General features: G+C 42.7%; 1 protein-coding gene across 7 annotated transcripts in view; it reads right to left on the bottom strand.

Annotated features, from left to right (window-relative positions):
- Positions 1–26,067, bottom strand: part of ppfibp1b (PPFIA binding protein 1b) — a 246,275-nt gene that overhangs the window by 92,214 nt on the left and 127,994 nt on the right. For 3 of the 7 annotated variants that reach the window (XM_073059796.1, XM_073059800.1, XM_073059797.1), the window contains exons 7-10: positions 16,392–16,484; positions 7,276–7,368; positions 1,883–1,994; positions 1,397–1,429 (exon numbers count right to left, since the gene is read on the bottom strand). In XM_073059796.1, coding sequence (XP_072915897.1) covers positions 1,397–1,429; positions 1,883–1,994; positions 7,276–7,368; positions 16,392–16,484 — 331 coding nt within the window. The remainder of the gene's footprint in view (positions 1–1,396; positions 1,430–1,882; positions 1,995–7,275; positions 7,369–16,391; positions 16,485–26,067) is intronic. The other 4 variants (XM_073059801.1, XM_073059803.1, XM_073059798.1 and 1 more) reach the window with 3 other exon arrangements.

The following is a 26,067-nucleotide window of genomic DNA, read 5'->3' as shown; positions in this document are numbered from 1 at the left end:
CAGGTGTAACACAAGTTAAAGGACCTTGAATCTCCGTATTGAGAGATGGGCCTTTTAGTTAACTCTATTAGTGCAAACTGAATGAAACCAGTGGATTTGAATCTTTCTGTGAATGTGCTCTTATTACCTACCCTATTGCCCATTAAAAACACTGTTCCAAAAACAGTGCATCGAGATTAGGGTTTTCTATAGAAAACCAAGATCTGAAACGTGTTATACTGATGAACAAGTGAAGCATTATTAATTCTGCCCTGTGAGCAATACAACTAAGATACCTATTAATTCCAACATTTGGAAATACAATGAGTAGTCATGCATTTAAAATACAAATATCAATACCAATTTGTAACTGTGATTCATCTGTAACCTTTAGTATATCACTGACAATGCCTACCACTTAAACTATATATATGCTGTTAAGTACAATACAGGTGACATTTGCATTACAGCCGGCTGGGTAACAGAAATTCATCTCTACCAAATCCACAAAGCACTGAAAAAAATCTGAAATACATAAATAAAATTCACACACAGAATTTATGTGATAAAAAATGAACAAACAATTCTCCCATCCAAACGCTCCCCCACCAAAAAAACTTGGGCAATAAGTTGAGGAAGTAAGGGCTTTTTTCCTCTGGAGAGGATGCTATGTGACTTGATAGAGGCATACAAGATGATAGGAGGCATTAATTGAATGGACAGCCACAGACTTTTTCCCAGGGTGGTAATGGGCAATAATAGGGGGCATAATTTTACAGTGATTGGAGAAAAGTATGGGATATTAGAAGTAGATATTTTTTAAACAAATACACAGACTCTTCAATAGGCACATAGATGAAAAAAAGGGTTATGTAGGATGGAAGGGTTAAATTGACCATAGAGTATATTAAAGGGCTAACTGAAGGATGTGTACTGTGTTATACTGTTCTATCTTCTATGTTCCATCTCATGTTTCTTAGTGCATCTGCAGATGCCATGGCTTTGCATTATGGAAAAATTGCCATACCAACTATTACCCATACAAAGGGGGTCACCAATTTAGAAAAGGCACTTGCAGTCTCACAGTTCAATCATTTTTCTTCAACATCATGATTATAACTGATCCTATCTAAAGCAGACAACATCCTGTGTAATGAATTTCCACTTCCTTCACCACTCTGTCATAATAATATTAATTTACAGAATTTCAAGTAACTACTTCAATTCAACATCTGACAAACAGCTACGGTGCAGGATGAACACATTTTTTTCAACTGGCTAATTCTATCCTGAATTTCAAAGCTACAACTAACGATTACAGATGAAGACAGGAAGTTTTGAACATGCAAATTGCTGCAGTAGGGTAGGCACATAGCTACAACTGTCACACGTTCACCGAGCAGACACCAGTCCTTACTTTTCTCCTTCAGCTTCTTTTTATAACTTTCCTCTGTGCAGGAAGTTCACACAGGTCATGTAATACAGGTACAAGAGCAGTTGGTTAGTTTACAAAAAAAATAAGTAGGTAAAATTTAAAGCTAGCTGCTTGCAGCTGCTCATGAAAATAACTCAACATTTATGCAAAACTTTAAAACATTTCTTTGCAAAGCTTAAAACAGTTTTCTAGGTTCACAAACATCCTAAGTTGGCACATAAAAACAGAACAAGAAATATAATTCAACAAAATACAATGTTAAATGCTGATATAAATGTCATAGAACAGATTAGAATGCATTATTAAACCAATAATGTACAAATCTTTAATAGAGTATAAATGTTAACACACAAGAATTAATTTACAGACAAATCAGTCACAAAACAAATGGATACGCATTCTGGGACAAAACCCAAAGTAAAAGTTCCAGGTTTCCCTCATGAATGAATGAGGAATAATGTCTCTTACCAGCCCCACTATCACTTTCATCTAATTCCATTTTGGCATTCAACTCAGATAACAGCCCCTTGATCTCAGCATCCTTCTTCTCCAATTGTTCTGTCAGTTGTACCATCTCATCCTACAGCACAAAATTGAATAATGTTTCAATCAAAAAATTATACAAAGCATAAAAAAAGATTAAGCTCAACAGCATCTTGGGGTACTCTTCAATTTACTACCATGATGAGTTTTCACCTGGGATTTAACCAGAATCTGATTTTATGTTCCATTTTTAATGCAACTTTCCAGTTCAGAGTGGGTGAATTTTGTGAGTCAAGGGTTTGCATTTTCAAGATATGTTAAAAGTATTTATCATAAACTGCTGACAAATGCAATTTCAGCATGACAATGGAAATACTGGCCATACTTAACTATCTTTCCTTTCCTAACATACTCTTATCAATGGGCAAGAATTTCCTTCCAAGAACTAAGACAAATACAATCTTTTTAACATTCAAATTAAATTTATTATCCAAGAACATACATATCATATACAACCCTGAGATCCATTTACTTGCAGGCATACACAAATCCAATAATTGATGAGATTACGGAGTACCTGGAGGCACAGGACAAGATACGTAGGCCAAAACCAGCATGGTTTCCAGAAAGGATTACAGGTATCCCCCACTTTCCAAAAGTTAGCTTTACACCACTTCACTTTTACGAAAGACCTACATTAGTACTACTTTTCGCTGACCGAAAGAAATCCTGAGGATTTTCGCTTTTACAAAAAAAAAGGCGAAAAGTGAAAATAGCATTTGTTTTGCAGCAAACCGTTACTGTATAGAGGCAGCGCGCACCCCGAGCAGCGAGAGTGGCACCGCCGGCAAGCTCCTTCTTCGGGAACTAAACTCAGCATCTCAACATCAAGCCGCCATAGCTTTGAACTGTGTCTGTGAGCATCTGTGCTTTATCTCAATTTATCTTGTGCATCCGTTAGCAAGATGTGTCCTAAAGTATCAGAAAAGCCTAAGAGAGCTCGTAAGGGTGTTACGCTTAGCGTAAAACTGGATGTAATTAAGCCTTTCGATCTTGGTGAATAAAATAAAGACATTGTGCGTGCGTTGAACTTGCCTGCGTACACCATTTTACACACAGAGAGAAAGAATCTTGAAAGCTGCTGATGTTACTATTGGTTCTGCTAGTAGCAAAGTGGTCTCTTTTAGTCGGCATCCTTCCTGCTTTTACTATATGTTAGTGTTATTTTAGGTTTTGTGTGTTATTTGGTATGATTTGGTAGGTTATTTTTTGGGACTGGGAACACTCAAAAATTTTTACCATGTAAATTAATGGTAATTGCTTCTTCACCTTATGTCATTTTGGCTTACAAAAGGTTTCATAGGAACACTCTATTTTCAGATAGCAGGGGAATCCTGTAACAACAACACACACAAAATGCTGGTGGAACACAGCAGGCCAGGCAGCATCTATAGGGAGAAGTGCTGTCGACGTTTCGGGCCGAGACCCTTCGTCAGGACTAACCAAAAGGAAAGATAGTAAGAGATAGTAAGGGGAATCCTGTAACGGATTTGTGGCTAAATTTGCCGATGAAACAAAGCTAGGCAGAGGTGGGTAGTGTTGAGGAATCAGAGAGCCTGCAGAGAGTCTTACATAGTTTAGGGGAATAGGCAAAGAAGTGGCAAATGAAATACAATGCTGGAAAGTATATGGTCATGCACTTTGGTGGAAGAAATAAATAGGCAGACTATTATTTAGAAGGGAAGAGAATTCTAAATGCAGAGATGCAAAGGGACTTGGGAGTCCTTGTGTAAGATATCCTAAAGGTTATCCTCCAGGTTGAGTCAGTGGTGCAGAAGGCGAATGCAATGTTGGCATTCATTTCCAGAGGTATAGAATATAAGAGCAGGGATGTGATGTTGAGGCTCTATAAGGCACTCATGAGACCACACTTGGAGTACTGTGTGCAGTTTTGGGCTCCTTATTTTAGAAAGGATATACTGACATTGGAGAGGGTTCAAAGAAGATTCATGAGAATGATTCCAGGAATGAAAGGGTTACTGTAAGAGGAATGCCTGACAGCTCTTGGGCTGTATTCCCTGGAGTTCAGGAGAATGAGGGGGGGGGGGGGGGGGATCTCACAGAAACATTCTGAATGTTGAAAGGCCTGAACAGATTAGATATGGCAAAGTTATTTGCAATGGTAGGGGAGTCTTGGACAAGAGGGCACAACTTCAGGATTGAAGGATGTCTATTTAGAACAGAGATGTGGAGAAATTACTTTAGTCAGAGGATGGTAAATCTGTGGAATTTGTTGCCATGAGCCACTGTGGAGGCCAAGTTATTGGATGGATTTAAGGCAGAGATAGATAGGTTCTTGATTAGCCAGGACATCAAAGGGTATGGGGAGAAGGCAGGGGAGTGAGGATGACTGGAAGAATTGGATCAGCCCATGATTTAATGGCAAAGCAGACTCGATGGGCTGAATGGCTTACTTCTGCTGCTATATCTTATGGTTACTAAGACCAAAAAACCATAATAGACATCAAATACAAATAAACACAATATAATCAATGAAAGATCACACCAGCAGGGCAAACAGCCAGTGTATAAAATACAAATACTGCAAATACAAAAAGAAAATAATGACACAAAATAGCCAATAAATAACAAAAACATGAGATGAGTCTTTGAAAGCGAGCCCATAGGCTGAGTAAACAGTTCAGTGATGGGACAAGTGAATGAAGTTATCCCGTCTGGTTCAGAAGCCTTATTGTTGATGGGTAATAACTGTTCATGAACCTGTTGGCACGAGCCCTGAGGCTCTTGCACCTTCTTCCTTGTGGCAGCAGTGTGCAGACAGCATGATCTAGATGGTGGGGGATTCTGCTATCCAGCAATGTAAATGTGCTCAATGGTGCAAAGGTCTTTATAGATGATTGACTGGGCCACATCAACTACCTTTTGTAGGATGTTCCTTTCAAGGCCATTGGTGTTTCAATACCAAGCTATGATGCAGCCAGTCATCCACCACTCATCAATACAAGTTTCTCAAACTTTTAGATGTTACACTGAATCTTAAACTTCTAAGGAAGTAGAGATGCTGTTGTGGTTTCTTCATAATGGGACTTGCGTGTTGGGCCTTGGACCAGATCCTCAGAAATGGTAACACCAAGGAATTTAAAGTTGCTGACCTTCTCCACATCTGATGCACCCATGAGGACTGGCTCATGGACCTTCAGCTTCTTTCTGAATTCAATAATCAGCTCCTTAGTGTTGCTGACATTGAGTGAGAGATTGTCGTTGTGGCACAACTCGGATTTTCAATCTTCCTCCTATATGCTGATTTGTCACCAGCTTTGATTTGGTCTTGACAGTGGCATCATCAGCCAACTTAAATATAGCAATGGAGCTGTGCTTATCCACACAGTCATAAGTGTGAGCGAGTAGAGCAGAGGGCTAAGCGCACAATGTTGTGGTGCACCTGAGCTGGAAGAGATATTGCCAATCTGAACTGACTGGGGTCTGCAAGTGAGGAAATCAAGGATCCAAATACACAAGGTATTGAGGACAAGGTCTTGAAGCTTATTGGGTAGCTTGAGGGGATGATAACGTTGAATGCCGAACTGTAGTTAATAAAGAGCATCCTGATGTATGCAGCTTTGGTGCCCAGACGTTGCAGGATTTCAAACAGACACTGATTTGCCTCACCCACTCACTTCCTTTATCAGCTTGTTTTATGATGAGGAATACTTACATTGGATATTTCAAGCCTGATATTATTTGAATATTGAATGCTTTTTCTACCATTATTTCCAGGTTTCTTTACCAATCCTCTTATTATCTTGACAACTGAGAGGAATCACACCTTAGCATCCCTTCTGCAGCAACAGAATCTCTTGTCTGCCCTCATTATCGAGTCTCCTTTTCACTATCGACCTTGTCTGAATGTACCTTTCTCTCAGAGCCTCTGAGTTACTGTGCGGAGATCTGACTACCGCTGCGAGCCACTGAAGGAATCAGCACACATCAGGTTAAAAAAAAAGAAATCGATTCTATTGTGTTTCTTTGTATCCACTGTGAATGCCGACAAGCAAATTAATCTCAGGGTAGCACATGGTGACATACATGTTCTTAGATAATAAATTTATTTGAGACCTTCCACTTCTCTAAATTATCAATGATTTTAGTAAATCACTGCAGAGATCACTTGCATTTTACTAGCTACTGACATTAGACTAACAGAGCCAGATATACAAGCATGTTTGCTCACCTCCACTTCTGTGTAACATTACCAACATCTAAACCTTGTTACAGACAGAGTTTAACCTTTCAAACCTGAGGCATAGAGTAATGATATTTTGAGATTTGGACCTTATTCAACCTTATTGTGTGGTCGTTGGGATATATGGGAGTGGAATTAAATGTTAAATCTATCAATACAACACCTTTTCCTCCCTTATTAGGGAGAGAGGGAGAATCTGCGGTATGTCAAATGCTGGGTGTAACGGAAAGTCTTCGGGGTAACTGCAAGCCTGTGTCTTTGCTATTGCTTTGCTCACGGTGAGTGCTCGGTGATGGTGCCGATGCTTTTTTTTGCTGGTGGGGGGGGGGGGGGTTTGTTGCTTGCTGTCACTTACACACGGGAGGGAGGAGAGCTGGGGGGTAATTCCGGGTTCTTACATTTATTTGTCACTCATTCTTTGGGGCACTTCTGTTTTCGTGGATGTTTTGTGAAGAAAAAGCTTTTCAGGATGTATACATTTCTCTGACATTAAATTGGACCTTTGAACCTTTGACCACCTGGAAATTGCTGGAGACAGTTGGGCAGAATAAACAGTTCAACTTAGCCCCTCGTTTTCCTGTCTTAGAAAGATGTATAGTGGATTCTGGTTAATTAGGGCAGTCACTTATTTGGGCAACACTTAACGAACAAAAAATAATGAAAAAATTGCTGGGGTTCCAAAATGTACTGGTTCCAAGGTTCCCAATTAATCAGAACCTACTGCCCATGTGCAGCCAATGCAAAGGTCTTAAACATCACCACAAATAAAGTTTGACATTGACTCTTACATACTTAAAATTCATGGAATACAATTAAATGAAACTAAAATGCATGCCACAAATGACTGGAATGAAACACTGCAATATGAAGACCACAATCATGGCATTACATAATCATCATTATCTAAGACTTTTTTTAATATATGAAGATTTGAGATGCTTTAGCAAAACAAAGTCGTACAAAAAGGGAAGTAAAGGTTCATGCAAAATCAGCTTTCAGTCTAATAACTTCTTTGATAATAATCTTTTTAAAGCCACAGCGAGGACATAAGCGCACAGCAAACAATCTAGGAGGTTACCACAAAGCATTACCAATGAGTTGAAACCCATCACACCTTTAGTGCCTGGGATTTCTGTTCCCTTCGCTGCTTCTCGTACTGCATCTGACCAACCTTGATTTTCAGGCTAGAGAGCTTAGCCATTAATGACTGGTAGAGATGAGAGAATACAAAGAGAGAGAGCTAGAGTCTGATTAATACTTTCCAAACTATAGTCATATTTTAGAGCGCAGTAATGCAAAGAATCTCCTCACTCAGGCAACAATCAATTAGCAAGTAGAAAAGTAATCATTAGATGTCCCAGAAAGGAAAAGTCTACAGAAAGTAGTGAATACAACCCAGTCCATCACAGAAAAGCTCTCTCCATCATTGAGTACATTAATACATAGCACTGCATCCATCATCTAGGGTGTGCTCTCTTCTCACTGCTGCCAGGAGAATGATACAGGAACCTTCAGTTCCATGCCACCAAGTGTAGGGACAGTTATTACACCTCAATCATCGGTCTCCTGCACTAGTGCGGATAAGCTCACTCACCTCAACACTGAACTGATTCCACAACCTATGGATGCACTTTCACTTAAGTATTGCTTTTTTTTTTGTATCTGCAGTCTGTCTTTTGCACATTAGTTGTTCATCAGTCTTTGTGTAGCTTTTCTATTGTATTACATTGTTCTACTGTGAATACATGCAAGAAAATTAATGTCAGAATGGCAAAGTGGATTTCGGTTCACTGATGGCTCAATTAATTGGAAAATCTGCTTACTGAGATGCAATGCGGAATAGGCCCTTTTGGCCATCGGAGCCAAGCTGCCCAGCCATCCCATATTTTAATTCAAGCAACGGGACAATTTATAATGACCAATTAACCTAAAAATGGTAGGTCTTCGAGCCGTGGGAGGAAATCAGAGCACCTGGAGGAAGACCACACAGTCATAGGGTAAACAAACTCCTTACAGTCAGCAGCAGGAATTAAACCTGGGGCTCTGGTACTGCAAAGCATTGTGCTAACCACCTGCTACTGCGCCACCCTATTTGGGACAACTCTTAAATGACAAAAGCTAAATTGAAGAAATAGTCGGGATTCCCTTCATTTACTTGGGACACTGCGCTGATTATTGGGACAACACTTGCTGAACAGTTTTTAACTACAGTAGTGTCAGTCGTGTGCACTTGTGTTAGACACTACACTGTGCTTAGAGCCAACTGTTTATAGTGTCAGTTACCTGTTTCTCTGTTCAAAAAAACAGTGAGAAATAAGCACTAAGACAATTCAGAACTGTTTTACTCACTGCACTTTCAATGTGTCCCAATTAACCAGAATCCAATAGTGACATACATACTTGGATAAAAAGTTTATATTGAACTTTGATAAATTAGTTGCAAGGAGAATGCTTAAAAAAGAAGAAAAGTTGGTAAAGCTCATGTGATCTGGAAGAAGCCTCTTGCCACTTCACGTGGAACAAGTGTGAATCAAGTAGTCAAGGCATCAGAAGCCAAAACACTCAAGAATTAGCCCATCAAGTAAATCCTTCCCACCTACTTGCTTCAGCTGATGAGTCCGACTTGAATGCAAGTGAGAGAATACAGTGGCTCCAAATGTACAGGCAGTGGCCAGTAGTTCCAAAGGAATTCCCTGCATTCTGCCACTTCAAACAGTATGACACTTCTGACATTTCTCATTTAGGTATACAGGTTGAATAGGGTGGTTAAGGTAGCAGATGGCACGCTTGTCTTTATTAGTCAAGGCACTGCATTCAAAAGTCAAGTCTTTGTTGCAACTTTATAAAACTGTAGTTCAGTCGCATCTGGAGTATTGCACACAGTTCCGATTGCCCCATTATAGGGAGGATATTGAGGCTTTAGAGAGGGTGCAGGCGACGCTTACCAGGACACTGCCTGCATCAAAGGACATGTGCATTAATGAAAGGTTGGACAAACTTGGGTTGTTTTCTCTGGAGTAGCAGAGGCTGCGGAGAGATCTGAATGGAGGCTTATAAAATTAGGAGGGGCAGAGATGGAGGAGACAGACTTTTTTTTTTCTTTTTCTTTTTTGAGAGTAAAAAAAAGTGGGTGCCTGGAATAGTGGTAAAGGCAGATACATTAGGGACATTTAAAGAAGCTTAAATGGATGTGAGCAAAAGAACATTGTGTACACAGAAGAGAATAGTTACGGTGCTCATTTGATTATTAATTTAATAGGATCGACTCAACATCCTATTAGGACCGATCAAGTATGACAGTGGAAAAAATGTATGGAACCGGAGGAAATAGCAAAGGTACTTAATGAGTACTCTGCTTCAGTATTCACTACAGAAAAGGATCTTGGCGATTTTAGGGATGACTTGCAGCAGACTGAATCGCTTGAGCATGTAGATATGAAGAAAGAGGATGCACATGAGCCTTTGGAAAGCATCAAGTTGGCTAAGTCACCGGGACCGGATGGGATGTACCCCAGGCTACTGTGGGAGGCGAGGGAGAAGATTGCTGAGCCTCTGGCGATGATCTTTGCATAATCAATGGGGACAGGAGAGATTCTGGAGGATTGTGGATCGAGAACTGGCTTGCCCACAGAAGGCAAAGAGTGGTTGTACACGGGTCATATTCTGCATGGAGGTCAGTCACCAATGGAGTGCCCCAGGGATCTGGGACCCTTACTCTGTGATTTCTATAAACGACCTGGATGAGGAAGTGGAAGGATGGGTTAGCAAGTTTGCCTATGACACTAAGGTTGAAGGTGTTGTGGATAGTGTGCAGGGCTGTCAGAGGATACAGTGGGACATTGATAGGATGCAAAACTGGGCTGAGAAGTGGCAGATGGAGTTCAACCCAGATAAGTGTGAGGTGGTTCATTTTGGTAGGTCAAATATGATGGCAGAATATAGTATTAATGGTAAGACTCTTGGCAGTGTGGAAGACCAGAGGGATCTTGGGGTCTGAGTCCACAGGACGCTCAAAACAGCTGCGCAGGTTGACTCAGTGGTTAAGAAGGCGTATGGTGTATTGGCCTTCAATCATGGAAATGAACTTAGGAGCCGAAAGGTAATGATGCAGCTATATAGGACACTGGTCAGATCCCACTTGGAATAATGTGCTCAGTTTTGGTCGCCTCACTACAAGGAGGTTGTGGAAGCCATAGAAAGGGTGCAGAGGAGATTTACAAAGATGTTGCCTGGATTGGGGAGCATGTCTTATGAAAACAGGTTGAGTGAACTCAGCCTTTTCTCCTTGGAGTGACGGAGGAGGATGATACACCATCAATAACTCTCGGAGACCGGAGGCGAACGATAGGCTTTTATTGGCTGCAAGAGACCACGATTAGCAGCAAGAGACCACCACACAACATCCTAGAGACTGAGGGAGGAGCAGTGCCTCCAATCGCCTTTATACAGGGGTCTGTGGGAGGAGCCACAGGAGCAGTCAGCAGAGGGGCATGTCCAGACAGGTATATGTAGTTCATCACAGAGAAGAGGTGATCTGATAGAGGTGTATAAGATGTTGAGAGACATTGATCGTGTGGATAGTCAGAGGCTTTTTCCCCAGGGCTGAAATGGATGCCACAAGAGGACACAGGTTTAAGGTGCTGGGGAGTAGATACAGAGGAGATGTCAGGGGTAAGTTTTTTTACTCAAGACAGTGGTGAGTACATGGAATGGGCTGCCGGCAAAGGTGGTGGAGGCAGATACGATAGGGTCTTTTAAGAGACTTTTGGATAGGTACATAGAGCTTAGAAAAATAGAGGGCTATAGGTAAGCCGAGTAATTTCTAGGGTAGAGACATGTTCAGCACAACCTTGTAGGCCGAAGGGCCTGTATTGTCCTGTAGGTTTTCTATGTTTCTATGATTGGAAGTTGCGGATTTTGTTCCATTATTCAAGAAAGACAGTAGAGATAGCCCAGGAAATTATAGATCAGTGAGTCTTACTTCAGTGGTCGGTAAGATGAGGAGATCTTGAGAGGCAGGATTTATGAACATTTGGAGAGGCACAATATGATTAGGAATAGTCAGCATGGCTTTGTGAAAGGCAGGTCGTGCCTTACTTTTTGTGATTTTTATAAATGATCTGGATGAAGAAGTGGAGGGATGGGTTAGTAAATTTGCTGATGACATAAAGGTTGGAGGTGTTATGGATAGTGGGGAGGGCTGTCAGAGGTTACAGCAGGACATCGATAGGATGCAAAACTGGACTGAGAAGTGGCAGATGGGAGTTCAACCCAGGTAAGAGTGAGGTGGTTCATTTTGGTAGGTCAAATGTGACGGCAAAATATAGTATTAATATTAAGACTCTTGGCAGTGTACAGGATCAGAGGGAACTTGGGGTCTGAGACCATAGGACACTCAAAGCTGCTGTGCAGGTTGACTCTGTGATTAAGAAAGCATACGGTGCATTGGCCTTCATCAATTGTGGGATTGAGTTTAGCAGCCGAGAGGTAATGTTGCAGTTATATTGGACTCTGGTTAGACCCCACTTGGAGTACTGTGCTCAGTTCTGGTCGCCTCACTATAGGAAGGATGTGGAAACCATAGGAAGGGTGCAGAGGAGATTTACAAGGATGTTGCCTGGATTGGGGAGAATGCCTTATGACAATTTTCCTCCTTTTTTCCTTGGAGCAACGGAGGATGAGAGGTGACCTGATAGAGGTATACAAGATGATGAGAAGCATTGATCGTGTGGACAGTCAGAGGCTTTTTCCCAGGGCTGAAATGGCCAGCACGAGAGGGCACAGTTTTAAGGTGCTTGGAAGTACGTACAGAGAGGTCAGGGGTTAAGTTTTGTTTTTATTACACAGAGTGGTGAGTGCATAGAATTGGCTACCAATGACAGTGGTGGAGGCGGATGTGATAGGGTCTTTCAGAGACTCCTGGATAGGAGGTAACCCTAGGTAATTTCTCAGGTAAAGACAAGTTCAGCACAACTTTGTGGGCCGATAGGCCTGTATTGTGCTGTAGGTTTTCTATGTTTCTAACACTGTGTCTCTAGCACTGAGCCTGGTTCCATGGTGCAGAAGGGAGAGAAGATGCGGAATGCAGTAGTCATAGGGGATTCCATTATGAGGGAAATAAACAGGAGATTCTGTCAGCCTGATAGAGATACACGCATAGTGTGCTGCCTCCCAGGTGCCAGGGTACAGGATGTCTCGGATCGGGTGCAAGAGTATTCTGAAGGCAGAGGTGAACAGGCAGAAGTCTTGGTACATGTTGGTACCAGTGACATGCGTAGAAAAAGGGAGGAGTCCTGAAGAGAAATGTCAGGGAGATGAGTAGGAAGCTGAAAAACAGGACCTCTAACGTAGTAATTTCAGGACTGCTACCTGTGCCACGTGCTAACGAGCGCAAGAATAGCATGATCAGGCAGATTATGCATGGCTGAAAGACTGGTGTAGGGGGCAGGGCTTCGGGTTCCTGAATCATTGGGGCCTCTTAACATCTGTAGTGGGAAAATGCTTGAAGCTGTCATTAAGGAAGAAATAGCAAAACATTTAGAAAGGAGTGGTTCCATTATACAGACGCAGCATGGATTCAGAAAGGGCACGTCCTGTTTGACAAACTTACTGGAGTTCTTTGAGGACATAATGAGAGCAGTGGATAGAGGGGAACAGGTGGATGTCGTATACTTGGATTTCAAGAAGGCGTTCGATAAGGTGCCACACAAGAGACTTATAAATAAGAAACAGATGCATGGAGTCGGAGGAAGTCTATTGGCATGGATAGTGGATTGGTTAACCAATAGAAGGCAGAGCGTTAGTAATAAATGGGTGTTTCTCCGGTTGGCAGTCAGTGGTGAGTGGGGTGCTGCGGGGGTCGGTGCTGGGCCTGCAGCTGTTTACCATTTACATTGATGATTTGGAAGAGGGGACTGAGTGTGTTGTAGCAAAATTTGCTGATGACACTAAACTGAGTGGAAAAGGAAATTGTACAGAGGATGTGGAGAGTCTGCAGAGGGATATAGATAGGTTAAGTGACTGGGCCAAGGTTTGGCAGATGGAATACAACATTGGTAAATGCGAGATCGTCCACTTTGGAAGGAATAATAGAAGAGCAGATTATTATTTAAATGGTGAAATATTGCAGCATGCTGTTGTGCAGAGTGACTTAGAGTGCTTGTTCATAAATTGCAAAAGTTTGGCTTGCAGGTACAACAGTTTATTAAGAAGGCAAACGGAATGTTGGCCTTCATTGCTAGAGGGATTGAATTCAAGAGCAGGGAGGTCATGCTGCAACTATACAGGGTACTGGTGAGGCCGCACCTGGAGTACTGTGTGCAGTTCTGGTCTCCATACTTGAGGAAGGATATACTGGCTTTGGAGGCAGTGCAGAGGAGGTTCACCAGGCTGATTCCAGAGATGAAGGGGTTAACCTATGAGGAGCGATCGAGTCGCCTGGGACTATACTCTCTGGAATTCAGAAGAATGAGAGGGGATCTTGTAGAAACATACAAAATGTTGAAAGGGATAGATAAGATAGAATAGGAAAGTTGTTTCCATTGGTAGGTGAGACTAGAACTACAGGACATTGCCTCAAGATTCAGGGGAGAAGATTTAGGAAGGAGATGGGGAGAAACATAGTAGGGGACTTAAGGGTTATGGGGAAAAGGCAGGTAGATGGAGCTGAGTTTACGTACAGATCAGTCATGACCTTATTGAATGGCGGGGCAGACTCGATGGGCCAAATGGCCCACTCCTGCACCTATTTCTTATGTTCTTATTAGTCGCTACCACCATCCCAGGCAGTGCATTCCAGGCACCTGCCCCTCAAATCTCCTTTGAACCTACCCCCTTCTCACCTTAAACGCATGCCATCTGGTATTAGCTATTTCAATCCTGGGAAGAAGATACTGTTTACACTATATATGCCTTTCATAATCTTACCAATCTATCTCCCTTCAGCTTTCACTACTCCAGAGAAAACAACCCAAGTTTGTCCAACCTCTCCTTAAATCCAGGCAGCATCCTGGTAAACCTCTTCTGCACCATCTCCAAAGTCTTGACATCCTTCCTATAATGAGGTGACCCAAACTGCATGCAATACTCTAGATGTGGCCTGACTAGAATTTTATAAAGCTGCAACAAAACTTCTTGACTTTTGAACTCAAGGTTTCAACTTACAAAGGCAAGCATGTCACATGCTTTCTTAACCACAGCATTAAACCGTGTAGCCACCTTTGGGGAGCACTTTAAGATCTGAAGGTTTGCAGATTATCGAGTCTCTTCAAATGCAAGTGCATTTAACGTTTAAGAAAGCAGCCTCTAGGCAAGCATGTAGATCCTGTTTGTTTGAGCCAAAAGTTGCTGCAACTCACTACAACCCAAAGCACAGGCAAAACAGATTTTGTAACAACACAGAAAAGCTGAGTGTGAAGCCATGTCTTTCTTTGAGTGCCCCACACTTCATGCCAGGCTGATAAAATTCGGGAGTATAGTGGTGCATTAAGTGGAGTCACTGCCAAACAACGCCCTCAGGTGCTGTCTGTATGGACTTTGCATGCTCTATGTGACTGCCAATCTCTCCTCTCTTCTCCCCACTCCCATCAGGCAGAAAATACAAATGCCTGGAAGTATGTTCCACCATGTGTGGATGTTGCAACAAGGCAAGGGTTAAGATCATGTCTAGGTGAGGATAGTTTAGCCCAGTCAAGAAAGGATTTTGAAGCGCACAGCTTCCCACTGCACAGCAGGGGACCAGAGCCATTTGGCATACTGAGACAAGGATGTAATTGAAGAATGTTAGACACATGCCACCAAGAGACAATTACTTTACGGACTTAAAAGTATCATCAGTTGCTAGCTTGTAGCTTTTATTGACTTTTAATGTCAGTATTGTGAATGACAATTTTATCTTGGGAGAAAGAAAGAATTTTGACCAATATCTGTAACTGCTAGTCAATTCTGTATGGGCATTCCCCTGTTCAGACTTGTGAACAGTGTGGTGACAGGACCCCTGGGCTGTTCTCCCTGTGCACAAGTAAACAAAGTGTGATTGAGGAACGAATGCAGGTTTTCAGAGTCTAGCTCATCAGCAATGACACTACTCAAAGACCGTTTCTATCCCACTGTTTAAGGCTATTGAATGCTTCCTACAATGATAAGATGGACTCTTGACCTCACCATCTCCCTCATAATGACTTTGCATCTTACTATTTATCTGTACTTCATTTTCTCTGTAACCGTTACACTTACTCTGCATTCTGTTATTGCTTTACTTGGTAGTACATCAATGCGCTGTGTAATGAACAGTGTACAAGGCAAGCTTTCTTGGTACATGGGATAATAAACCAATTTGGGTTCCTCTTCTATTCCAATGAATTGTGAGTTAGCAGGTTAATTGCCCCGAGTGTAGGTGAATGGAAGAACACTTGGTGGGGAAGTTGACGGGAATATAGGGGGTTTAAAAGAACCAAATATAGCATTAATGTGAAGGGGTGGTTAATGGTTGGCATAGATTCAGTTGGCCAAAGGGGCCATTACCACGCTACAGCTCTCCATAACTGAAAATAGTATTTCAGTTCTGAAATAATTTAAGTCAATGAAAATAAATCTGATTCAGAAGTACACAAAGAATCACTGGAGACGGCTCAGATTAAACTGGAGCTATAAAAGGATACAAATGCTGGGAAAACGAACCCAGCAGTTTCTGATTTCCTCCACATGTTAGAACCATCAAGCTTTAACCATTGATTTTGTTTTGTAATCAAGGAGGCAAAGTTTAGTTCAGGGCGGCATAGTAGTCTAGCCGTTAGTGCCAGCGACCCAGGTTCAATTCCCACTGCCGTCTGTAAGGAGTTTGTATGTTCTCCTCTTAACTGTGAGGGTCTCCTCCAGGTGCTCTGGTTTCCTCCCACATTTCAGTCAGTAGGTTAATTGGTCACATGGTGTAATAGGCAGCACGGGCTCATTAGGCCAGGAGGGCTGTGTTACATTTTGTAATTCCTAAAACTAATTGAAAGAAAAACATGGGAGCCCGGTAGAACATGTACACCTCGTTTTACTTTAGTGAGGTGTTCAAATATGACACAGTGGTCAGTCATACATTTCATACATATAACCCATAATGAATTATGTAAACAAAGAATGCCAAATCAAATAGATTTACAGTATCACTCAAATATTACTGAACTATTAAACACAGTACAGGCTTATTAACATGCTGTATCATTAAAAAGAAAAATCCCTTACCTTGGTTGACTTGAGCTTTTTTTCATACTGAACTCTTTCATTTTCCATGTCAACCACCTTCATCCTCAGATCATTAACCTCTTGATATAACCCCTAAAGGAGATGCAATTTCAGAGCATGATGAGACTGATCTCAATTAGTCACCGTGACTGATGCACACATTTATGAGAAAATTGTGGTAATATTCAAACACTCCCAATGATCATTAAAGTTAACTCATCAATATGGAACCAATGCCTATGCAGAAATTTAAAAATACTCCCAGTTCCTTTTCAAAAATATTCATCACACTGCTTACAACTCCTTCCAATTCAATCAGGTGCCTCTAATGTAAAACATCATCATAAACAGTTTCATAATGCAAATGGTAAAAACACAATGGGTGTGGGAGACATTTTCTGAGCAAGTTAGAATCAACCAATGACAAGCTGAAACATACAGAAAAAGTTTGGAATTTCTCAATTCAATTAAATGAACTGCAGAAATATATAGATTTCATATAGCCATGTCACATATCAAACTAAGCTGCAGATCCGCTTAGATTCTTTCGTACATTATAATTGTTCAAATTGCTAAACAATCATGCTTAAAAATGTAAATACTCATTCCCCACATTTTAACCACTGCAGGCATGCATTCTACACCAATGATGGAATTTATCAAATTAAACACTGATGTTTCATTCTTCGAGGTTCTAATTAAAGTCAAACACATTATTTACTTAATGTGCATGGATAAACAGCTTGGCAAAGTCAGTGTGTCCATGAATATTTTCAAACTGTTTAAGCAATGGAACAGTGGAAGCATGCCTGATGTACTGACATTTACATGTTTATTTCAATCCATCTCAGAATACAAGCAGCAACTCATGCTTCAGATGTCCAACACAACAGGAACATATTACATAGATGTTAGTTACTGCTCCACGAAGCTCCCCATGCAGCTCCGTCTCATTTTCATTCTGTTGGTCGTCAAGCTCAATTTGGCATCTATTGAACTAAAAGATTACTTTTTATTTTCCACCCTCATTGCTTGGTGCCTACCCTGTCCTTTCACTGCCTCTTCCTCAACCATTTTTCACCATAGTGAACTGATGATACGATTGGACTGCTCACTTTCCACCACAAAGCTCCCCATGATTTTCAGTGGTCCATATGTTGCTTATTTTCTACTTGCTCTCATCCATTGCCCAATGGGCTTCCTACAGCCACCGGTCTTCTCAGGTTTACCACTGTCTTGCATTGGTTTCACAGAAGCTTTAGGGAAAGCTGATGATGTGGGTTAGGGTTTTGGGACAGGAGGAGAGGGGGAAAGCAAGAGGAATCTACTGGAGTAAGTTGGACTAATAGTGAAAAACAGAAATGAGAAAAGTGCCGGTGCATACCAAATTTAGCAAAGATCAAGTACAAGTGGGAAAGCAGGAGCTGAGCAGCAAGGAGATGGAACTGGCCCCCGATCTTTAATCCAATTACATAGCTACTCAGGAGGCTCCACAATGTTTGGTAAGCTTGTAACATGAACGCCAACTATAGCTTATTAATAAATTCCTGCCAGATCTATACAATCAAAGCAACTCCTAAAGAGTGTCAAACAACAGTAAATACAAATTTAACATATTGCATTTGACCGAGATGACTCTCAAAGTTTTCTGGTATTAAACAAGGTAAATATAAAGATTAACTTTATTTGTCTCATGAACATTGAAACACACAGTGAAATGTGTCATTTGCATCAAATCATCAAGGATTGTGCTTGTAACCCTAACCGAATGTCTTTGGAATGTGAGAGGAAACCAGAGGGAACTCACACGGTCATGGGGAAAACGTACATATCCCTTACAGACAGCAGCAGGAATCAAACCTCAATCTTTACAGCTAGCACTGTAAAGCGATCACGCTACCCGCCATACTATAGTGTCATCCCATATGGAGGTCACTTTCCTTAACTGAAACTCGTCATTTTATCCTTCAGTTAAATTTAAAATATTGTAGCAACACACACACAAAATACTGGTGGAACGCAGCAGGCCAGGCAGCATCTATAAGGAGACGCGCCGTCGATGTTTTGGGCCGAGACCCTTCGTCAGGACTAACTGAAAGGAAACATAGAGATTTGAAAGTAGTGGGGGAGGGGGAAATGCGAAATGATAGGAGAAGACCGGAGGGGTGGGGGTGAAGCTGAGAGCCAGACAGGTGATTGGCGAAAGGGATACAGAGCTAGAGAAGGGAAAGGATCCTGGGACGGGAGGCCTAGGGAGAAAGAAAGGGGGAGGAGAGCACCAGAGGGAGATGGAGAATAGGCAAGAGTGATGGGCAGAGAGAAAATAAAACTACAAACCCCATTTCCAGAAAAGTTGGGTTATTTTCCAAAATGCAATAAAAACAAAAATCTATGTTAATTCACGTGAACCTTTATTTAACTGACAAAAGTACAAAGAAAAGATTTTCAATCGTCTTACTGACCAACTTAATGGTATTTTGTAAATATACACAAATTTAGAATTTGATGGCTGCAACACACTCAACAGAAGTTGGGACAGAGGCATGTTTACCATTGTGTTACATCACCTTTCCTTTTAATAACACTTTTTAATCGTTTTGGAACTGAGGATACTAATTGTAGTAGATTTGCAATTGGAAATTTGGTCCATTCTTGCTTGATATAAGACTTCAGCTGCTCAACAGTCCATAGTCTCCATTGTCTGATTCTCCTCTTCATGATGCGCCATACATTTTCAATAGGAGATAGATCTGGACTGGCAGTAGGCCAGTCAAGCACATGCACTCTGTGTCTACAAAGCCACGCTGTTGTAGCCCGTGCAGAATGTGGTCTGGCATTGTCCTGCTGAAATAAGCATGGCTGTCCTGGGAAGAGACGTCACCTTGATGGCAACATATGTCTCTCTAAAATGCTAATATATGCCTCAGAGTCAATGGTACCTTCACATACATGTAATTCATCCATGCCATGGGCACTGATGCACCCCCATACCATCAAAGATGCTGGCTTTTGCACCTTTCGCTGATAACAATTAGGATGGTCGTTTTCATCTTTGGCACAGAGAACTCGATGCCCGTTTTTTCCAAAAACTAGCTGAAATGTGGACTCATCTGACCACAGCACACGGTTCCACAGTCTTTCAGTCCACCTGAGATGAGCTCGGGCCCAGAGAACTCTCTGGTGTTCCTGCATAGAGTTGATGTATGGCTTCCTCCTTGCGTAATACAGTTTCAAGTTGCATTTCTGGATGCAGCAACGGACTGTGTTAAGTGAAAATAGTTGTCCAAAGTACTCCCGAGCCCAGGTGGTTATAATTGTCACAGTAGCATGATGGTTTCTTAGGCAATGCCGCCTGAGGGCTCGAAGATCACGCGCATTCAACAGTGGTTTCCGACCTTGCCCTTTACGCACTGAGATGTCTCTGAATTCTCTGAATCTTTTCACAATATAATGTACTGCAGATGTTGAAAGATCTAAATTCTCTGCAATCTTGCGTTGGGAAATGTTCCTTTTGAACTGACTAACAATTCTCTCACGAATTTTGGCACAAAGAGGTGAGCCACGACCCATCCTTGCTTGCAAAGACTGAGCCTTTGATAGACACTACTTTTATACCCAGTCATGATACCTCACCTGCTACCAATTAGCCTGCTTAATGTGGAGTCTTCCAAACCGGTGTTACTTGAATATTCTGTGCACTTTTCAATCTTATTTTAACTCTGTCCCAACTTTTGTTGAGTGTGTTGCAGCCATCAAATTCTAAATTTGTGTATATTTACAAAATACAATTAAGTTGGCCAGTAAAACTATTGAAAATCTTTTTTTGTACTTATGTCAGTTAAATAAAGGCTCACGTGAATTAACATATCACAGATTTTTGTTTTTATTGCATTTTGGAAAATATCCCAACTTTTCTGGAAATGGGGTTTGTAAATATATCAGGGATGGGGTAAGAAGGGGAGGGGCATTAACGGAAGTTAGAGAAGTCAATGTTCATGCCATCAGGTTGGAGGCTACCCAGCCGGTATAGGTGTTGTTTCTCCAACCTGAGTGTGGCTTCATCTTGACAGTTAAGGAGGCCATGGATAGACATATCAGAATGGGAATGGGACGTGGAATTAAAATATGCGGCCACTGGGAGATCCTGCTTTCTCTGGCGGACAGAATGTAGGTGTTCAGCCAAACGGTCTCCCAGTCTGCATCGGGTCTCACCGATATATAAAAGGCCACACCGGGAGCACCGGACGCAGTATACCACACCAGCCGACTCACAGGTGAAGTGTCGCCTCACCTGGAAGGACTGTCTGGGGCCCTGAATGGTGGTGAGGGAGGAAATGTAAGGGCAGGTGTAGCACTTGTTATGCTTGCAAGGATAAGTGCCAGGAGGGAGATCAGTGGGAAGGGATGGGGGGGACAAGTGGACAAGGGAGTCGCATAGGGAGCGATCCCTGTGGAAAGCAGAAGGGGGGGGGGGGGAAGATGTGCTTGGTAATGGGATCCCTTTGGAGGTAGCGGAAGTTACGGAGAATTATACGTTGGATCCGGAGGCTGGTGGGGTGGTAGGTGAGGACAAGGGGAACCCTATCCCGAGTGGGGTGGTGGGCGGATGGGGTGAGGGCAGATGTGCGGGAAATGGGAGAGATGTGTTTGAGAGCAGAGTTGATGTTGGAAGAAGGGAAGCCCCTTTGTTTAAAAAAAGGAAGACATCTCCTTCGTCCTGAAATGAAAAGCCTCATCCTGAGAGCAGATGCGGCGGAGACGGCGGAATTGTGAGAAGGGGTTGGCATTTTTGCAAGAGACAGGGTGGGAAGAGGAATAGTCCAGGTAGCTGCGAGAGTATGTAGACTATCAAACGCACCAAACTGCCCTCACCCCATCTGCCCACCACCCCACTCGGGATAGGGTTCCCCTTGTCCTCACCTACCACCCCACCAACCTCTGGATCCAACATATAATTCTCTGTAACTTCCGCCACCTCCAACAGGATTCCACTACCAAGCACATCTTTCCCTCCCCCCCTTTCTGCTTTCCGCAGGGATCGCTCCTTATTCGACTAGATTGAGGAATGAGATTCAGTCCTTTGCAAGGGAGGGACATAGGATCAGGAGAAGTAGAGTCTGTGTGGATAGAATTGAGGAACAGTAAGGGCAAAAGGACCCTAATGGGTGCTGTCTACAGGCCACCAAACAGTAGCATGGATATTGGGTGCAAGTCGATTAGGGAGTTAACATTGGCATGTGGCAAAGGAAATGTCGCAGTAGTTATGGGGGATTTCAACATGCAGGTGAACTGGGAGAATCAGGTTGGTGCTGGACCCCAGGATAGGGAGTTTGTCAAGTGCCTAAGGGATGCATTCTTGGAACAGCATGTACGAGAGCCGACCAGGGACAAGGCTATTCTGGATTTAGTGTTATGTATGAACAGGATTTGATAAGCGATCTTGAAGTAAATGAGCCATTAAGAGGTAGTGATCATAATATGATAAGTTTTTATCTGCAATTTGAGAAGGATAAGGGCAGCTCAGAGGTGTCAGTGTTGCAGATCCTGCTTTCTCTGGCGGACAGAGCGTAGGTGTTCAGCGAAACGGTCTCCCAGTCTGCATCGGGTCTCACCAATATATAAAAGGCCACACCGGGAGCACCGGACACAGTATATCACACCAGCCGACTCACAGGTGAAGTGTCGCCTCACCTGGAAGGACTGTCTGGGGCCCTGAATTTTAATTCTACGTCCCATTCCCATTCTGATATATCTATCCAAGGCCTCCTCTACTGTCAAGATGAAGCCACACTCAGGTTGGAGAAACAACACCTTATGTACTGGCTGGGTAGCCTCCAACCTGATGACATGAACATTGACTTCTCTAACTTCCGTTAATGCCCCTCCCCTTCTTACCCCATTCCTAATATGTTTAGTTTTTTTTCTCTCTCTCTGCCCATCACTCTGCCTGTTCTCCATCTCCCTCTGGTGCTCTCCTCCCCCTTTCTTTCTCCTTAGGCCTCCCGTCCCATGATCCTTTCCCTTCTCTAGCTCAGTATCCCTTTTGCCAATCACCTGTCTGGCTCTCAGCTTCACCCCACCCCCTCCGGTCTTCTATCATTTTGCATTTTCCCCTCCCCTCCTACTTTCAAATCTCTTACTATCTTTCCTTTCAGTTAGTCCTGACGAAGGGTCTCGGCCTGAAATGTCGACAGTGCTTCTCCCTATAGATGCTGCCTGGCCTGCTGTGTTCCACCAGCATTTTGAGTGTGCTGCTTGAATTTCCAGCATCTGCAGATTTCTTCGTGTTTGCCTTTAAAATATTGTACACTGTTCTGAGCACTCTGATTTCAAAAGGACACTGCCCAACTATCCAGTGTTGAGAAAAATCATTGAGATGGCCAGTTAGAATGCAGGAAAATGAAGGGCAAGTGGACTGATAAAATAAGAGTGGTATTGTTCAGAATATGTTAAAGGAGTCAATAAGGTGTTAGGTACACATTTCACTCTTGCTCTATTTGGAATAGGAAGATGGGCAAGAAACAGAGCTAGAGAAAGTAATACATTTCATAGTTTTCCATCATGGCTTAGCCAGAATGCACACTGCTGTTAAATAAATAAAATTCAGAGAGGAACAGTCAGACATCTCTAAAAGGTCACCAGACTAAAACATGTCTCTCCACAGATGCTTCTGGACCCACCAAATGTTTCCAACATTTTATTTAGTTAGAGAAACTGCACAGAACAAGCCCATCTGGCCCAATGAGCTGTGCTGCCTGCCATCGACCCATCTTAACTTAATCACAGAGCAATTTACAATGGCCACTTAACCTACTAGCCTTTGAACTGTGGGAAAAAATGTAGCACCCCAAGGAAACCCACGTGGTCACTGGGGAGGGGGGGGGGTGTGCAAACTTTTTACAGATAACGTCAGAATTGAACTCTGATGCTCTGAGCTGTAACAATGTCTCGCTAACTGCTATGCTACTGTGGTGTCCTGTGTACTTCATCTTTATACATCACTCTGTTTCTCCAGCATCTGCAATATTCTCAGTGAATTATATGGTGTGTGGATGTGGAGAATGTCATCAAAAAGCCATTTTCAACTTTTAACACTTCCCACTGATCAGTAACAAGCTGCTCACAAGTCAGGAGCCAAAACAAGACACTTGGTCTAATGATACAGGGTAAAGGTGGCAGTAATAGCTGGATTCAAAGACTTTCCTGCCTTAAGCCATCCAGATCAATGAAGAGATGTCATGCATGGCAACACTGCATCCTCTGTCATGCAGTCACCTCTTGATCCCCAAACTGGGACCTCTTTTCCTGGAATAATGCTAGCTCCACTTCCACTTTTTCCATCTGCCGCCTCAGTTCTGTTATTAGGTAAATCAGTGACTGTAGATCACAGGGCAAATTAAAGAGGAGAAAGAGCTCTCAATAAAACAAGTTGTGGAAAGAAACTGAAATTCAAGGTAAATTTATCGAAGTACATATATGCCACCTTATACTACCCTGAGATTCATTTTCTTGGAGACATACTCAGTAAATCCAAGAAACAACAAAATCAATGAAGGACTGCACCCAGTGGGATGGGCATACAACCAATGTGAGAAAACCCAAAAAAATAAATAAATAAGTAATAATTATAGAGAACATGAGATGAAGAGTCCTTAAAAGCGAGTTCATAGATTGTGGAATCAGTTCAGTATTGGGGTGAGTGCAGTTCAAGTCGTCAAATCACGTTTTACTGTCATTTCGACCACAACTGCTGGTACAGCACACAGTAAAAATGAGACAACGTTTTTCAGGACCATGGTGCTACATGGAACAGTACAAAAACTAGACTGAACTATGTAAAAACAACACAGAAAAAAACTACACTAGACTACAGACCTACCCAAGACTGCATAAAGTGCACAGAACAGTGCAGACATTACAATAAATAATAAACAAGACAACAGGCACAGTAGAGGGCAGTAAGTTGGTGCCAGTCCAGGCTCTGGGTATTGAGGAGTCTGATGGCTTGGGGGAAGAAACTGTTACATAGTCTGGTTGTGACAGCCCGAATGCTTCAGTGCCTTTTCCCAGATGGCAGGAGGGAGAAGAGTTTGTATGAGGGGTGCATGGGGTCCTTCATAACGCTGTTTGCTTTGCAGATGCAGAGTGTGTTGTAAATGTCTGTAATGGCAGGAAGAGAGACCTTGATGATCTTCTCAGCTGACCTCACTATCCGCTACAGGGTCTTGCGAGATGATGCAATTTCCGAACCAGGCAGTGACGCAGCTGCTCAGGATGCTCTCAATACAACCCCTGTAGAATGTGATGAGGATGGGGGGGGGGAGATGGACTTTCCTCAGCCTTCGCAGAAAGTAGAGATGCTGCTGGGCTTTCTTTGCTATGGAGCTGGTGTTGAGGGACCAGGTGAGATTCTCCGCCAGGTGAACACCAAGAAATTTGGTGCTCTTAACGATCTCTACAGAGGAGCCATTGATGTTCAGCAGGGAGTGGTCGCTCTGTGCCCTCCTGAAGTCAACAACCATCTCTTTTGTTAACATTCAGAGACAAGTTGTTGGCTCTGCACCAGCCCATTAGCCGCTGCACCTCCTCTCTGTATGCTGACTCGTCGTTCTTGCTGATGAGACGTGTCATCGGCGAACTTGATGATGTGGCTTGAGCCGTGTGTTGCAGCACAGTCATGGGTCAGCAGAGTGAACAGCAGTGGACTGAGCACACAGTCCTGGGGGGCCCCTGTGCTCAGTGTGATGGTGTTGGAGATGCTGCTTCTGATCCGGACTGACTGAGGTCTCCCAGTCAGGAAGTCTAGTATCCAGTTGCAGGGGGAGGTGTTCAGGCCCAGTAGGCTCAGCTTTCCAATCAGTTTCTGAGGGATGATTGTGTTGAATGCTGAACTGAAGTCTATGAACAGCATTCAAACATATGTGTCCTTTTTTGTCCAGGTGGGTTAGGGCCAGGTGGAAGGTGATGGCAACAGCATTGTCTGTTGAATGGTTGGGACAGTACGCAAACTGCAGGGGGTCCAGTGAGGGGTGCAGCAGGGTCTTGATGTGCCTCATGACGAGCCTTTCGAAACACTTCATGATGATCGGTGTGAGTGCAACGGGATGGTAGTCATTAAGGCAGGACACTGAAGACTTCTTCGGCATGGGGACGATGGTGGCGGCCTTGAAGAGACGTTGCAACGATGGCGCTGCTCAGGCAGATTTTGAAGATGTCAGTGAGAACATCTGCTAGCTGGTCTGCACATCCTCTAAGCACTCTACCAGGAATATTGTCTGTTCAAGAAAGGTCAAGGAGTAATAACTGTTTCTGAACCTGTTGGGGAGGGGTCCTTGATGATGGATGCTGCTTTCCTGTGACAACGCTCCATGTTGATGCGCTCAATGGTGCACTGGACTTTACCTGTGAAGGTCTAAGCATATCCACTATTTTTTGTAGGATTTTCCGTTCAAAGACATTGGTTTTTCCATAACAGGCCATCATGCAACCAGTCAATACACTCTCTACTACATATCTATTGAAATTTGACAAAGTTTTAGATGAAATGCATCTACTCAAACTTCTAAGAAAGTAGAGGCACTGCTGTCCTTTCTTTGTAATTGCACTTACATCCAGGACAGATCCTCTGAAATGATAACACCAAGAAATTTACAGTTCAGGACCTCTCCACTTCTGA

Source organism: Hemitrygon akajei, chromosome 10 (assembly GCF_048418815.1).
Source record: "Hemitrygon akajei chromosome 10, sHemAka1.3, whole genome shotgun sequence".
Lineage (NCBI taxonomy): Eukaryota > Metazoa > Chordata > Chondrichthyes > Myliobatiformes > Dasyatidae > Hemitrygon > Hemitrygon akajei.
This window is presented reverse-complemented; position numbering and strand designations above follow the sequence as displayed.